We start from the raw sequence: 16347 nt of genomic DNA, 5'->3' as shown, positions 1-16347 counted from the left end.
ATACAATTATTTACAAAAATGTCATTAACATATTATTATTATTATTAGTTTTATTCATCATTATTGAGATTTAATTTTCTTATCAAAATGATTCTATTTGCAATCTGAGAAATAACATTTTTCAATAACATTTTCACTGGTCAATTCCATGACTTGACTTTTGAAATTTACTTTGCTTTTAATTCGATGATACAAATGACTGTCTATGCTCTTTTGCCAAGATATTTTTTATATGATGCAGCAGAACCTCTGTGTGATTCTTCACTTCCCATAGCCTTCACGAGGCCCACTGTCACAATGAAACAGTTTGTCACAAACAGAAACAAATATGATTATGATTAAATCATTACTTTAGTAAATTGGTCACCCTTAGTATAAACCAGTTCTACTAGTGTGCTCACAGTACTTCAACTATAATTTTACACCTACTGTTCAACAAGAACTGTTCAGTTTACTTATTGTATATTAAACAATATTGCTAGTACACACTGTACAGCCATTTGTAGTACAGTCACTGTATATACAGCTGTATTACAGAAACCGTTTGTTATTTATATTGTATAATATATTACTATATAATACATCTAAAATACATCTAAAATTAATTTCTGAACACTTTGTTAAGTAAAATGTGGCCTATATGTGGAGAAGGGTAAGTTCAAGATTAAAACTCAGTCATAATTTACACACAATATTTTTATTAGCATCTGCCATTCTAACAAATGTGCTCTACAAAAATAAACTTTGATACAAAATCATTTAGAAAATAATAGTCATATGTTTCATATGAAAGAAGTTTTTATCCGTTTCATGCCCTGGATGAACATTGTAAGGATTATTAGATACGTGTTAAATTGGTTTTCACATACAAAAAATAAACAAATACAAACAACACCTTTGTCAAGATATGATCCAGTATTTTGTTCAGCAAGAGAGGAAAACAAAAATATAATGGTGAATAAAATGTATGGGGAGAGAAGAACAAGTACACCAAGTGAAATTTCCTTTCCAATTTTAAAGTTTGTAAAATTACATTAAAAAAAAGCAGGCACAATAATTGCTTCCATTCCCAGGTGATTATATTGCTCAGACAAACAGTCAACAAGCAAGCCGGTAACTCTATCATTATATAACCTGACACCCATCTTTGCTTATATTATTACTGAACCTCCTGACCCAGTAGTGTTTGCCAGAACTGGAACAGCTCAGGGCAAGCCTAGGCCTGCCTAATCACTTTTGAATCTTTCTCTTCCACAAATTTCCACTATCATCCAGAGGGGCAGGGGGAGGAAAGGAGGGAGGTAGATAGAGACAGAGACAGACAAGGACAGACAAGGAGAGGTCTCCTATTCACATGGTTTTTTCAAATGGGAAGAGATTCTTTTCTTGGCCACGTCTTTCTCTCTTACTGAGAGACCTTTTAGCTCCTCCCTCTTCCTGCTCCTCCTGCCTGTTCTGCGGCCATGAAGCTGCTAATGTGGGCGGGGCAGTGTGAGCTCCACCCTCATCCTCCTCTCCAGATGATAATCCCCCAACTTCATTACCTTGCCCCAGCGCTGTGCTTTTGGCTAGGCCCTGTTGCCCATAGCGACGCTGTAGCCTTTCTTTGATCAGCAGGCCTTTCACCAACAGGGTCCAGTTTGATATCGCTCGCTTCTCACGTTTCTGTAACAAAATCCAAACACAAGAATTACAAAATAAGCATAAGATATACATTCTTATTTCCTTCTTGCGTTTAAGAATAAAAGCTCTAATGAGTCATAGTAAAATCTGTATTCCAGTCTGAACCCAAATATCCTCCGAACAGAGCTGCCATCATAATGCATCACGCGTTTCTAGCATTCTAACTTGCCATTCCTTAGTTAGACAACATTAATCTTCTAAACAGTGACTGCTATATAGATTCCAATATGAGGACATTATAATGCATCATTGGCTCCATTGAACAAATGTACATTTGTCAAACTGGCACAATAAAATCCGAGAATGCGTTGTGTTACAGTAATCCATATGTTCTTATTCAGGCTTTGGGCATTTTACCCTTTAACTTTCTAAAGGATGTGCTTGTCAAACTTTTGTGAAGGTAGTCATATATAACGGAGGAAGCTAATTTTTTCTTACAAATTGTTTAAACCAGTCTCTCGGAATTTCTTATTTTCTCTTTTGCACATGTGCGTATGCTCCCACACAGACACACACACACACACCTCTTGCTCCTTCTTCTGCAGTATGTCTTGCTCATTTTCCCAAGCAGCTTTCAGAATTTCTTGGTGCTCCTCACAAACAATGTATCCATCATTGCTGGAACACATTAATCAAATAAATTAGACACAACACAACACAGACAACTAAGAAAAAACTGTCTACTCGCACTCTTTCACAAACACCCATACATTTATTTCTATTCGTTTTAACACACATACACACAAACACAATTCTTACACGGCATGTGCATAGCCTCCATGAAAATCAAAGCCCGTTACTGCAGCAGCACAATCCAAGTTGAGTTTGCGAGCCACTCTGTGCAGGTTGGGCAGATGCAGGTGCACACATCCCACTGGCAACATGCACGGCTTAAACATATACACGTTCCCAAACTCGTTACGTGGAACCTACAGCACACAAACCCACCATTAGAAAAGTGCAAAAACATCTTAAACATTATCACAGACAATTCCCAGAAGCAGCTAATTTAAATTATTATTATCTGTAACCGCTTATCCAATTTAGGGTCGCGGGGGGTCCAGAGCCTACCTGGAATCATCGGGCGCAAGGCGGGAATACACCCTGGAGGGGACGCCAGTCCTTCACAGGGCAACACAGACACATACACATTCACTCACACACTCACACCTACGGACACTTTTGAGTCGCCAATCCACCTGCAACGTGTGTTTTTGGACTGTGGGAGGAAACCGGAGCACCTGGAGGAAACCCACGCGGACACGGGGAGAACACACCAACTCCTCACAGACAGTCACCCGGAGCTGGAATCGAACCCACAACCTCCAGGCCCCTGGAGCTGTGTGACTGCGACACTACCTGCTGCGCCATGTATTTTTATTCTCTCATTCATTCATTCATTCATTGTTTGAGCCACGTGGTTTTAGATTAAAGGCTTTTCAAACTGTGAAACTACAGAATTATGAGTTTTGTGTAGGTTTAACAGGTTCAACACACACACACGCACACGTACCCTGCCATCAATAGCTAGAGGAGGCTGGTACTCTTCAGTTTGCCAGTGGCCAAACAGGGCCAGGTCCTTGTCATCCTTCTGTTCAGACATCATCCTAGCTTTGCGTGAGCGGTTTGAAAAGCCCTTCACCATCTGAAACAACAGGGGGTCCATACACCATCATTTCAGCTCAGCAGGGTTCAGTGTACATCACCACTTTTTCCCTCTCATTACATCACTAACAAAGTAGGGAAGAGAAATACAACAATTAACATAATTAAATAATATACATAAATATGTAAACATAAATAATGCTAAAAAGAATAGAACATCACTTAGAAAAGCATTCTTCTTCATTTTTTGGACATTTTGACAATGCCAGTTACAGTTTAAACTCCACTGAAACTTCCTTCTGAATAGACCAATAGAAATTATCCAAATTATCCTTTGGTAAATATAGCTTTCTGGATGCTGAAACACCAAGCTCTGATAGAGATGATATATTAAAATTGTAAAAATGAAGGATGCACAACTGGAATCAGCAAAGTTCTACATATTTATTTTGATCCTTAACAGAAAAGAATTCAAATTCCCTCCAAACCTTGTAAGGCTCCTCTCCCAGCCGCACAGTGCGTGCTTCTTTTAGCCAAGTGTCCCTGGAATGCAGCGTGTGGACACAATCCCTTTACATACAACATACACACAGATAACATAAAAGACAGTTATTAGCACCAAGTTATTGCAAACCATTATTGCATTGTATGTTCACACTGTAAGATACCTCATTCTGATTTAACATGATTAAACCTGTTAAGCATACCTTCCAGTGAGTTCGAGTGAGACATTAGGCATATTCAGTAACATAAACAACTCAGAACATGTAAAGAAAACTGATAACATTGCCATTTGTAGGCCTAAGCTACTTCATTCATTCATTCATTCATTATCTGTAACCCGTATCCAGTTCAGGGTCACAGTGGGTCCGGAGCCTACCTGCAATCATTGGGCGCAAGGTGGGAATACACCCTGGAGGGGGCGCCAGTCCTTCACAGGCCAACACACACTCACACCTACGGACACTTTTGAATCGCCAATCCACCTACCAAGGTGCGTTTTTGGACTGTGGGAGGAACCCGGAGCACCCGGAGGAAACGCACGCGGACACAGAGAGAACACACCAAATCCTCACAGACAGTCACCCGGAGCAGGAATCGAACCCACAACCTCCAGGTCCCTGGAGCTGTGTGACTACAACACTACCTGCTGCGCCACCATGCCTCCCCCGGCCTAAGCTATTATCACATTAACACTAAATTATCACATTATTTGAATTCTTGTATGTGACTTTTGAATGTACAATACAAGCAATATGAAGTCTCAGGTGAAAGGATAGTGCAGAATCTAGGAGAACTTGAATGATGTCAGTGTACACATTGCTTTACCGGGAGTAGACTGCTTCTCCTCTGCAGTAGCCCAGGATGGCAGCACTGCTCGGATACAGTGCCTCATACTTCAGCAGGTGTCTCTCCAGCACATACAGAGGATGGTTTTTATACTCTGATATAGATGTTGGGAGTGGCTTATCCAGTAATTTATCCTGCATCTGAGGTGGAGGAACGAGAGTATGTGAATGTGAAGTAGATACTACAAGCCAGAATATTAAATATTTTACCAGTTATAATGCCTGTACAGAGTAAATAACAAGCTCCAAGGTTGATTTTTCAGAATTAATTTAAGTAAATATATTATAAAACAAATGTATTACATGAAATAACATGCTCATTGCCTGATACCAGGTAAACATTCTGTGTAGTAATAAAAGTCTAGCATTTCTTGCTATATACACACATATATACATATGTGCCTTTTTTCTAGCATGGACTTGTGGTGGTCTTTACCTCTTTATCCTCTTGCTTTTCTCTTTCAGAACCTGGACACTCATAGAAATGTATAGTCTCCTCCCACCACTCAGAGTCCACTCGTCTTCGTCTCGATGACGTGAGCCAGGTGGGATCATACCTAGTGCTCAGGTCCTTCAGGTAACCCTCACCATCCACTCCCACCACGTATGTAATGGGCTGAGTGGCCTGATTGGTGCAGAGATGAGGCTTTCCTACCCCTTGATCAACATCAACACACACCCATTTCTTCACCCCATCAAGGTATACTTCAATCCACTCGTCATTTCCTTTTCCCTGCCTTCGCCTCCTTCGCTCCTTTTTTTCTTCCTGCTCATCTTCCTCCTCATCCTCATCCTCATCTTCTTTCTTTGTGCCCTTGACACCGCTGGATCTCCGTGGAGCCTGTCTTTTGCTCTTTCCTTTAGCTTTTGAACCCTTTTTTGACCTCTTAGCCCCTCCCTCTGAGTCATCAGTCTCTTCCTCACTGCTCAGCTGAAACTCCTCCCCCTCGCTGGCCTCCTCTCCTTCACTGCTCTCTTCCTTGTAAGACACTTTTGAAGCGACACTCCTCCTCTTGGTGTTTTTTGGCTTTTGACCCCCAAGTACTTCCTTTTCTTTGCCCTCTCCTTCAGTCTCATTCTTTTTCTGTTTCTTTCCTCCTCTCTCCTTCTTTCCCCCAGTTTTGCCAGTGGATGGGCGTTTAGACCCAGGTGAAACTTTGAGATCTATGGATGTTTCATCAGGACTGTCTTTAGCAGCAGTATTGCTGGAGGTTTGTGCTTTTTCCTGCAACAGAAATGCACATGAAATCAGGTACATAAACATTTTACAAAATACAACAAAGACAATTTGAAGGAAGACGTATAAAACCAAATGTTCAAGCTTCTTAGTAGTTTCTGTATTTTTGTAATTCTTTAGGATTCTTTAGGGCACCTTTTTTCAAGTAACATTTGATAAATCCTGTTTTGGATTTTATAATGAATATAAATATCTGCTCTTATTCTTGTTTGCGTTCTCTAGATACGTTTTGCGACATTCATTCATTCATTCATTATCTGTAACCCTTATCCAATTCAGGGTCGCAGTGGGTCCAGAGCCTACCTGGAATCATTGGGCGCAAGGCAGGAATACACCCTGGAGGGGGCGCCAGTCCTTCACAGGGCAACACACACACACACACACATTCACTCACACACTCACACCTACGGACACTTTTGAGTCACCAATCCACCTACCAACGTGTGTTTTTGGATTGTGGGAGGAAACCGGAGCACCTGGAGGAAACCCACGCGGACACAGGGAGAACACACCAACTCACAGACAGTCACCCGGAGCGGGAATCGAACCCACAACCTCCAGGTCCCTGAAGCTGTGTGACTGCGACACTACCTGCTGCGCCACCGTGCCGCCCCGTTTTGCGACATGAACAATACAAATATGGAAAATAATAAATAGAGCTCTCAGTAGCAAATTGTAATATCTGATGTAAGAAAATCCCAAAACCTAAAACCACTTACCTTTGTATTTGTTGGTTTAAGAGGTACAGGCTGTAATGATAGCACTAATCTAGAGAATATTTTCAGTGATCGTAGCACCAGGAGAAACAGCTGTAAAGAACAATAACATCACATTCATTTATCATTAATCAGTGAGTGTCTGATTCTGACAAGAAAAAGCAAGGTCCACAAAATTCCAAATCAAAAAATACCTGAAAACATGCCGTTTAGTTTATTTGCAGTTTAAATGAAACAGTTGTGCTTCATTTAAAAGCTTGTCAGATAAACTAATGAAATAATATGGAGGTTTAATGGGCTGACATCCAATCAGCTATTTGTTAACATTAAGCTTATGCAACTAACACACACACTGTTGTTTTACTGATACACACATTTGATGAATACTATAAAAGTATTATCAATATGCACAGTGTACTTTGGACAGCTTATTGAGACATACATTATCAGCATTAGCCCAGAGAAAGGCTGCAGCTACAACAATTCCACTGCCACAAGCAAATAATGTCACTCACATAGGTCATCTCCTGATGATCTCTTGCTGACAGACTCCCCAAGCGTCTCTCTATCACCTCCCGCATTTCAACACCATTCTCTTCAGGCAGTTCAGGGTTTAGAGTAAATGTCACTTTAAACCTAGAAACAGGCCGGCCAGACCCAGTGAAACACACACAGAGATATCAGAGAGACAGGGAGCCATCTGACAGTACTGAATGCAAGATCACACCACATATTAAAGTGTTAAAATTATCCTGACCACTTTAGAAGACCCTCCACGAAACCAGTGTTCATACGTTCTGCTGCAACATTGGTGAAATGGGCAGGTAGTAGGGACAGAGCAATGGCTAACAGGTCCGGCTCAAGGCAAAGGCGATTCAGAAACAGTCCACTGGCCAATAAACATAGCAGATGAACCTGTGTGACAGGACGGTGACAGTAATTTAATGAAATGCCAAGGCAATCTGTTTTCTTTTTCTAAATATATGACTTGGGCCAAAATGCCAGGTCAAAATGCCAGCCGATAAAGCCAAATGTAGCAAAATACAGCAGGTGAATATTCCAGTAGTAGGCTGTGGTGAAAAGAATAGAAGAACCATTTGTTGCCTATACATTTAAATAAGTTAAGAAACTTAAGATTGAGTGATCTTATTTAAAAGGTGCTTTATATTCCCACATCTCTTTAACAAACATGGTTCTTCATGGTATTGCTTAAAGAGCCCTTTATTTTTTAGAGAGTGTACATAATCAACACATAATTCCATAAACACACACCTTATGTGTTTCTTCCAGCAGCTCCTTGTTAAAACGTTTCATCATTCGGCGAAGGTAAGTCTCAAATTCAGCTTTCCTCTTCTCCCTGGCAACAGTTACCACAGTGTCAGGCTTTTCCAGCTGTCATTCACTGATCCCAACTGAGTTTGTTGGCTGACAGTTTGACAGGTAATGGAATCTCTCTACAATATGCCACTTGGTATATGAGTTTGCCCAGTTTTCAATCAAATTATAACTTTTAGATAAGTTTAGAAACTTGCGGTTGACTTAACAGTCAGAACTTAATAATCACAACTGAATTCATAAAAACATTGGAGCAAACACATTAATCTATATAAGCGAGCCAAGTCATTTATCAAGCCCCATCACATTCTATTAGTTTCATCCACGCACACTCACTTCCTCTGTCTCTTGCGCATGGCCTCGGCTGTCTCAATCTCAATCTCCACAGGTTCAGAAGGGACTGGAGGCTCTAATTCATTATTGACTGGACCCAAGGGGCCTGCCAGCTCTGAGTAGACACAAAAACAAACAAACACACACACACACACACACACACACACACACACACACACACACACACACACAAAAGATATTCTCTTACAGAAATGGTTCAGGAAACAAAACCTACTTTCAACTTACCCAAAATGCAGTCAATAAACACAAGAATATTCTAGAAGGTTTTGTAACTACATCCACAAAACATCTCTCAACTCGAGTCTTAATCAATTCTGATGAGACTGCAAAGCTTTGTGTGACCACTGATATCCAGATTTGGTAAGTGGTGAATTCTGTTGATTATATCTGGACCACTCCTTCCTTATATTAGTGACGTAGGCTCTTGCACACATTGCCAAAGAACCACACCCTGTACACCCTCACCTTCCACTTCTTCCCACTCCTCATCTTCATCACTCTCATCTTCCTCTCCCTTCTCTGCCTCTTTCATCTTGTTGTTCAGTGTAGTGCTCTCTGGAAATGTCACCTCCACATCCTCGCAGGAATCACTCATCTCATCTGGCTCTTCCTTCAGTGGCTTGTTGATGTCGAAGTATTTACTAGGTTTCTTGTCAGACGGTTTGTCTACAGTTTTTGATGCTTGACATCTGGGCTTTGAGTTCCTGCTGACATTTTTAGCTTCAGTACTGTTTTCTGGTGAAAGAACAATGCACATCAGAAACAGAGATGAAACACTGCTTTCACTATAACTGTGAAACCCCAATGCAGAACCATTGTTAAGCATAGTGGACAACACTGCTGCTTTTTGTGAGGCAGATTGGGATATGGGCTTATTACACTCACCACTAATCAGAAAGGCAACACAATGTTCACTCATGGTATCATTTATGTCGGTCTTTCCCAACAATATAGGGTTTAAATTCATTTGTGTCGCGCAATAATATCGTTTTTATCGATGCTTAAGCATTACTGATGTATAACCATTATTAATAATAGAAATAGAAGCTAGTAGAGACACACTATTGTAGGGGTGGGCAATGTTATATTATTATTGTTTAATTACAAACAGAGCATAATTAATTTGTTTTAATCAAACTTACCAGTGATACTACATAATGTGATGCACCTCGTGTATGAAGAGACTTTCTTGAAGTATGGTGAAATATGAATTTTTGCCTTATCGTCCACTCCTACAATATGGCATAGTTTTAAAGTTGAAAACATAACCATATGGTAATCAACTAGGCAATAAGAATAAGCTGCTTCAGATTTGGAAGAAAAATCATATAAAACACTGTAGAGAAACGGATGTTTATTCCTTCAAACAAAATTAAAGAAACAAATACTAGAGTTCTGCTGTATATTTGGAAAATATTGTAAATCTTCAGTTATTAAGATCTGGTGGCAGTCACTGATTAAACCCTTAAAACTGTATTTCTGTTCATTACATAAATTATTATTTAAAAGTTACTGCCAATAAATAAACAAAAAATAAAAAATAAAGTACTGCCTTAAAAGTGTTGTTTTTCGTTCAGCAGGTTCCCAAGCCGTATGATGTAAGAAACCCTGGCTTTCTGAATTTGCCTGTTTCACAGCATAAGTGCTCAGCCAAGGTGCTGATATGTTTCTTGATACATTACTTATAAACATCATCATGAATAAAAACCTTGATTTAAAAGAATTTTTCACCCTGCACAATTCACACGGGTGCAAGTGTAATGCACATCTGCCACTGAAAGGGTTTGCAGATGTTGCACCAGTTATTGACAAAAACAAATGCACAAGAGCAGCCAAGCAAAGTCCTTAAAGTCCCCAGCTGCAGTCTACAGTCAGATAGCAACAAAACATGTTCTAACTTCCAGCCATTTAACTACAGAAACTCGGGATCAAGACATAATACATTAACAAAACTATCATACAGCAACCTCTGGTTACATTACATTTATTACACGAAGCTATCTCAATACTTAACACAAGTGAATATGAGGTAGTCTATTTAATACAATATACTAACTGCTAATATTGTATTAAAGTTTTCTAGCAGCTGGCCTCTAATCTCTACCTTTGGTCTTCGGGGCTTTGGGCGCTTTTGCAGCTTTGCTCTTCTTCGCAACTTGCTTCAGTTTCTTTGTTGTGTCCTTTTCGGTGGAAACATTTGCAGTGTTTTTGTGTTTAGCCATGCTGCAGTCGCTGCTGTTTTACCGAGAACCAGAGTTCAGAGGTCCGGTGTAGTTTTAGGAGAGAAGGCCTTAGGTAACTTCACACTATCTACACGTGGAGCTGTTTATATAATCCATTCACACACAGCAGTTACTCAACGCTCACTCCATCCTTTCACCCTTTCATTCTTTCATAACACCGCAGCACTCTGAAGACAACGTCACATCCACTTCCTACCGGCGCCATCACCAGAGACTGGAGCTGCTCTCGCCGCCTGAGGGCGCTGTTGCACCGGGTAAATGCAGAATAATAAACCCGGAGATGTGTTTTCCAAACCTTTTTCACAAAGCCAGATAACTTAAACTCAATTCAATACCGTCTTGTATGAGACACGCTAATAATCTTTACTACCGGACAAATCTAAATGTTGTGTTTCGGTTAGGCAGGAGGGTGTTTTATGAAGTAGTTCTCAGTCAGTTAGGCCGGTTAACGGACCGCAGGACAGTTGGCCCAGCCTCAGATATTAACCAGACATTCATGAGGGACTGAAGCCCAAAGCTAACTCTGTTCAATAGGAAAAAAGGTCAAATACAATATTAATGGACAGTCCCAAACCTTGGGTTTATCTTACCCAGCTTAATAAAGAATTCTACTTTGTGAACTGTCCTGTATTTTTCTGTTTATTTTCAGTGAAAGGGCCCGTAAATTAAGCTGATGGATTCTCAACAGGTGTAGAGTGCCCCAAGATTTGGGGAAAAACATCCTAGAACCATGGTCCCCAAATCCACCGTTAGTATTTTTCTTCCCCAAAAACTCAGCTTACATTATTGTGTAAAATTGCTAAAGTAAAAAAAAAAAAAGTAAAAAATTGGGAGGCCAAGGAACACTACTTTTCAAACCTGAGCTACATCCAAAATCACTTCCTCTCATACTACACTTACACTATACTATTACATGTATATAATATGTATAAACTCAAGCAAGGGGGAAAAAAAGAGTAATCCCTGACCAGGACTGGACTCCACTGCTCTAGTGGATAAATTCCTAACCCTTTGTTAATGCAAACTTCCTTTCCAATGGGCTTTGCTTCACTTTTACCTGACTGAGAGTTTATGGCTTCAGTACTGGCAGAGCTGAGATAGTTACCATTGCTCCCAGATCAGGATAACAGCACACAGATCAAAGTTTATATCATTTAACTGAAATATATATATATGACCAATGAGTGCTTTTTTTAAACTAAATGTACTGATTTGGCATTGATGCTTAATCTAAATAAGATAAATCAGATTTAAATGTCTGTCTTTAATTCTGAGGATTTGAAATGTTTAATTATGATTTTTCTAGATACTTGAAGAACTGATGATTATCTGATGAAACGAGTGATTCTGGAATAATGTACCAGAGCAGACGAAACACTGAACTGGACATGTTCTGTTTATATTTATTCCGAAAAAAAAAATGATAACAACAGTTTTAACATTGTTTCTGGTTACAGGATGTAGTTTATAAAGAACATCCGTCTACAGAATTAATATAAGAATTTAGATATCAGCAACATTAATTAAGAAACTGAAAACTAGGATAATGTTTTTATATTTGGTTAACACACGTGTTTTAGTGTGTTCTGCCTGTCCCCACTACTCAAGGCATTGTTTTGCACCACAGTGCTGATGCTTTAGACGGCATTTTATGAAATAATTGCTACCACAGCATAACAGTGAATGCATTTTTCAAATGATGAACCGCATGATGAGCCAGGAAGAGCTTTTCCAGCTCCTTGAAATGATTAAATCTAACACAGCACTGATTTACAGTCCTTTAGCGCAGCTGCGAGTGTGCAATTCAATGTGTAGTTTATTTTGGTAGAAGTGTATCCTGTGTATGTGTGTCTTAAATAGTCAATAGTGTTTATACTGAATATACTGTTGGAAAGGGAAAAAAAGGCAGCAAGGTGTATATCAGATTGCAACTACATCATTTATTTAATATTTCAAGCATTTATTAGTTATTCATCTTTGTTAAAACGAAACTGTTTACTGTAGTTTTCTTTATTGATTTATTTAATTTTACTCCAGTTTGAAAATGTTAACTGTTAACTGTGTACTTCTCTGAAAAACACTATATAAAGCTACAGGTTTTTGTTTGAGTGACAACACATTTCTGCAAACATGATTTCACTGACTTACATATAATATAAATGTACATTTACCACATTCATCCTCTGTAACCTCCTCATTTCATCCTTATTAGGGTCACAGTGGGTCCAGGACTCCCGACTGGAATCATCAAGTGCAAATCAGGAACCCCCCTGGCCTGTCTATCACAGGGCATCATACACTCAACAAGGTACTCACACACTCATGTCTGTGAACACAATTTCACGCATCCAGTCACTCACACCTGTTGACAATTTCACACATTCACCCAGCCACTCTCATATACACACCTGTGGGCAGTTTCATACACACACCATATGGGGGAAAGTTAAGGTGATTCTAAGAGTCTGTGATTGACAGGGCTCCTAAAAATATGTATTACAACATTTTTTTAATTCTTTAATAAATGATTACATTTTCGACATTAATTTTCCGTGTTTGGCAAAAAGTAAGCTCCCGAGCCTCGGCATTGGTTGATTTTCCTCCCTTTTATTTACATTATGTGGTTCAATCTGCCCTCAAAAAAGCTGCAACTTTTATTGGTGAGCAGTGAAGCATCATGTTGGATTTAAAATAAAAAGCTGGTTATCAGAAGTGCAGAAAAAAAAGAAAACCAACAGGAGAGAGAAAGTAAAGGGTGATGGTTTATCACCCAGGTTTTTAGACTAAATTAGTTGCCCCTCCCACTGCCCTGTGCCAGGCCTAGATGAAGCAGCTTCAGGCTCTGCAGCCCTGCCTCCTCATCTGCATATCACAGCCTTACTCTCAATGTTAGCAGCACTGTGTTGAATGACTTGTCAGTTGACACAATTGCAGGGGCTCAGTGGAAATGTCTTCTTATGTTTATTTTTAAAATGTATTTAAATGAAGAAAAAATAATAATGCATATTAAAATATCCCAGGGCTGGTTTTCCAGCGTAACAGTAGCCATTGCGTTTTCCTGGTGACCAGCCACGCTGGTGTATGTTTTATTAATCATTTATTTATTTTCTCCAGCAGGACAATGTTCATGTTATGTTGGTTTTTAGTTTTAATTTATTATTATGTTTAGGGCAACACTTTGCAATAAGGGTACATTAATTCACAATACTTAAGACCGTATAAACCTTACTAAATGGTTAGGTAACGTCACAATTAATCCTTAAGTAATGATAAGCAACATGAATTAGCATTAACTAGCATTCTTTCAGGGTTTTATAAAATCCTAACATAATGCTAGGTCTTGTTTCTGTTGTTACTTAATGATTAATTATGACTTTAGTAATGCTTATTACTTAATACTATTTTAAGTACGGTTAATTAATGTATCCTTATTGTAAGTGTTACCATGTTTTGTAATGTGTAAAAAGTGCATTGCACACTGCATCATATTTTGATTTACAATTAGTGAGTGTTCATTTTATAACTTTCAGTGTTTTTACATCAGATATAAAAAAGTTCAAACTGAGTATTTCTTTTAAATATATTAGCATAAGCTAAATGTAGCTAATTGGCTAATTTTTTAAAAAGCCAACCCTTTAAGTAACCAAATCCATGCTAGGTATTAGCATTGCTGTTTTCAAACATCATATTCAGGCTTCGTGTGGCCTGCGGTGGTTGGGTGGTGGGACCCAGTGTAATATGTTGCCCTGTGGCCCAAAATCCCTGGCAGCACCTGGAGCCATGTGGCAGCAACACTACATGTATCTCCATCATGCTTCCCTGAGTCCCACACGACTAAATACCTGAAACAACATTAAGACTTTAAGAATTATTTCTAAACATTGGTTGTAAATTTGTAGTTCATTGTCATTTTTTAAAAATATCAGTGTCTCTGTTGTCGCTGATTTTCATTTCAAATGCAGTTTGCTGAAGTGTGTCCATGTGAATACACAGTTTTCAGGACAAACAGCAGCATATGTGATGGTATGAATATTTATCACTGCATTATAAACAGAAAGAACATTGTGTTACCAATGTACCTCCAGTATAAAAATGTATAATCCTGTTTTTGGTGACTGTAGAATGAACAGAAGGAACAGAGCAGTGCAAATGAGGGCCGTGTAGAGTAAGCAGATGTTAATAAATAAAATAAAAAGTTGAATAAGTGCATTGTGACCCAATGTATGCACATTATTACAATGTCCATTGGTGTCTCCATTCATTTTACACTGAGCTTAAACTGTTATCACAAAATGAGGCCAGATGTTGCAATAATCATTAGGTTTATGAATGAAATTATGAAGGAATTGAGGTTTTGGAGAAAGAAAATGAATCGTATCCTAACAGATTGTTTCCATGTTGTTTACCACCATGATTTTATTTCTACATTTAGTCCTTATGGGAGGGTCTGCTATCAAACTACAGAGTTCATTCATTCATTGTCTGTAACCGCTAATCAAGTTCACATCTCTATCATTGGTCACATTATAATTTCAATAAAAATAATAAAAATATATATATTTATTTATTTCCTGTTTTTTTTAAACAGGTTTTATTCACATGACATAGCTATGGTTTATCTCTTATGAGTGGCACAACTGTGCAACAGGACACAAGGACTGGGTAAAATCTATTTAAAATCCAAACACCAGTTATTTAAAACAGAATAGGGTTCATTTTTTTATCGCCTAAATGAACACATTGCACATAAACCACAGTCAAGTTAAACAGAACAACAGATTGATGGCCTCTGGTGCTGAATTGGATTAAGTAACACACTGCAGGGAATGGTTTGGTAATGTGTCCCTGTTCAGGTGCATAAAAGACAACATTAAAGTCTCTGTGTGGTTTAAAAGATATCTTATTATTTATTTATTTTCAGTGCAGTCAAAAAAAAGCCTCTGGCTGACAATGTGTTTTAGAAAAGTTTCTCTGAAATATCACTTTGGAAAAGGCCAGTGGGTGAATGAATATCATAAGCTATGGGCCAATAAAAACACCCTTAGAAATGGCTGACAGTGCCTTTAAAGCTCAGAGTGATGGCTCTCTGCTTGTGTTAAACTAGCTCTCAGAGACACGAATCAGCTCACCACAGGTCCTCTTTAATGAGCACGAGGCTGCACCTTTACTCATTAAAGTTCAGCAACTGAGGTCTGTTGGAGTTATGTGTGTGTGTGTGTGTGTGTGTGTGTGTGTGTGTACCTGGTGCCGCTGATGCAAATGAACAGCTGTCTTTGCGTCGCTCCGCAGCAGATGTCCAGCTCAGAAGAGAGAGAGTGTCTGTGTGTATGCGTATGTGTGTGTGTGTGTGTGTGTGTGTGTGTGTGTACGTATTACTTCAGAGAGCTGTCTGTAAACTCGATTGGCAGCACAGTTTCAAACAGTCTCCCTGCAGCAAGAAGGGCTCGCTGGGCATCTGTGCCCGGATCCGTGCCAGCTCAAGTATGCGTGTGCCAGCACAAAGATGTGTGTGTGTGTGTGTGTGTGTGCTGGAGTGAGTGTGAGTGTGTGCCTTATAGTTGACAGGTGAGGACAGTTGTTTGGCCCCACGCCACTGCCCTCCACTATGACCAGTCTCCATGACGACGTGAGCCCCCAGCCCTGCATGGCTTCCATCCCTATATGAAACTCACAACAGTCAGATAGGAATAAAAAGCCATACAGGACAGTGGGCAGGACAAGAAGGACAAAAGAAAGAGCAGCTCCAAATGAAGTCTAGGTTAAGGCTTGATTAAGGCCTGGCTAAGTAGTTAATTTAGTAGTTAATCTTAGATTTGATAAACCTA

At 39.3% G+C, this 16347-nt stretch overlaps 1 protein-coding gene across 1 annotated transcript; it reads right to left on the bottom strand.

The window, feature by feature from the left end:
- Positions 1-699: 699 nt before the first annotated feature.
- On the bottom strand, positions 700-10705 carry xpc (xeroderma pigmentosum, complementation group C). The gene is made up of 14 exons (XM_066643760.1): positions 10384-10705; positions 8745-9014; positions 8262-8373; positions 7863-7947; positions 7348-7505; positions 7106-7226; positions 6594-6683; positions 5074-5862; positions 4618-4778; positions 3777-3858; positions 3197-3328; positions 2443-2612; positions 2208-2301; positions 700-1665 (listed from the first exon to the last, which is right to left on the bottom strand). The coding sequence occupies exons 1-14, from the start codon at positions 10499-10501 to the stop codon at positions 1351-1353; spliced, it is 2697 nt and encodes an 898-aa protein (XP_066499857.1). The 5' UTR covers positions 10502-10705; the 3' UTR covers positions 700-1350.
- Between the last annotated feature and the right edge of the window lie 5642 nt (positions 10706-16347).

The sequence above is a fragment of the Hoplias malabaricus genome, chromosome 14, assembly GCF_029633855.1.
Source record: "Hoplias malabaricus isolate fHopMal1 chromosome 14, fHopMal1.hap1, whole genome shotgun sequence".
Lineage (NCBI taxonomy): Eukaryota > Metazoa > Chordata > Actinopteri > Characiformes > Erythrinidae > Hoplias > Hoplias malabaricus.
Note: the sequence above shows the minus strand (reverse complement) of the source record. Positions and strands in the feature narration are given on the sequence as shown.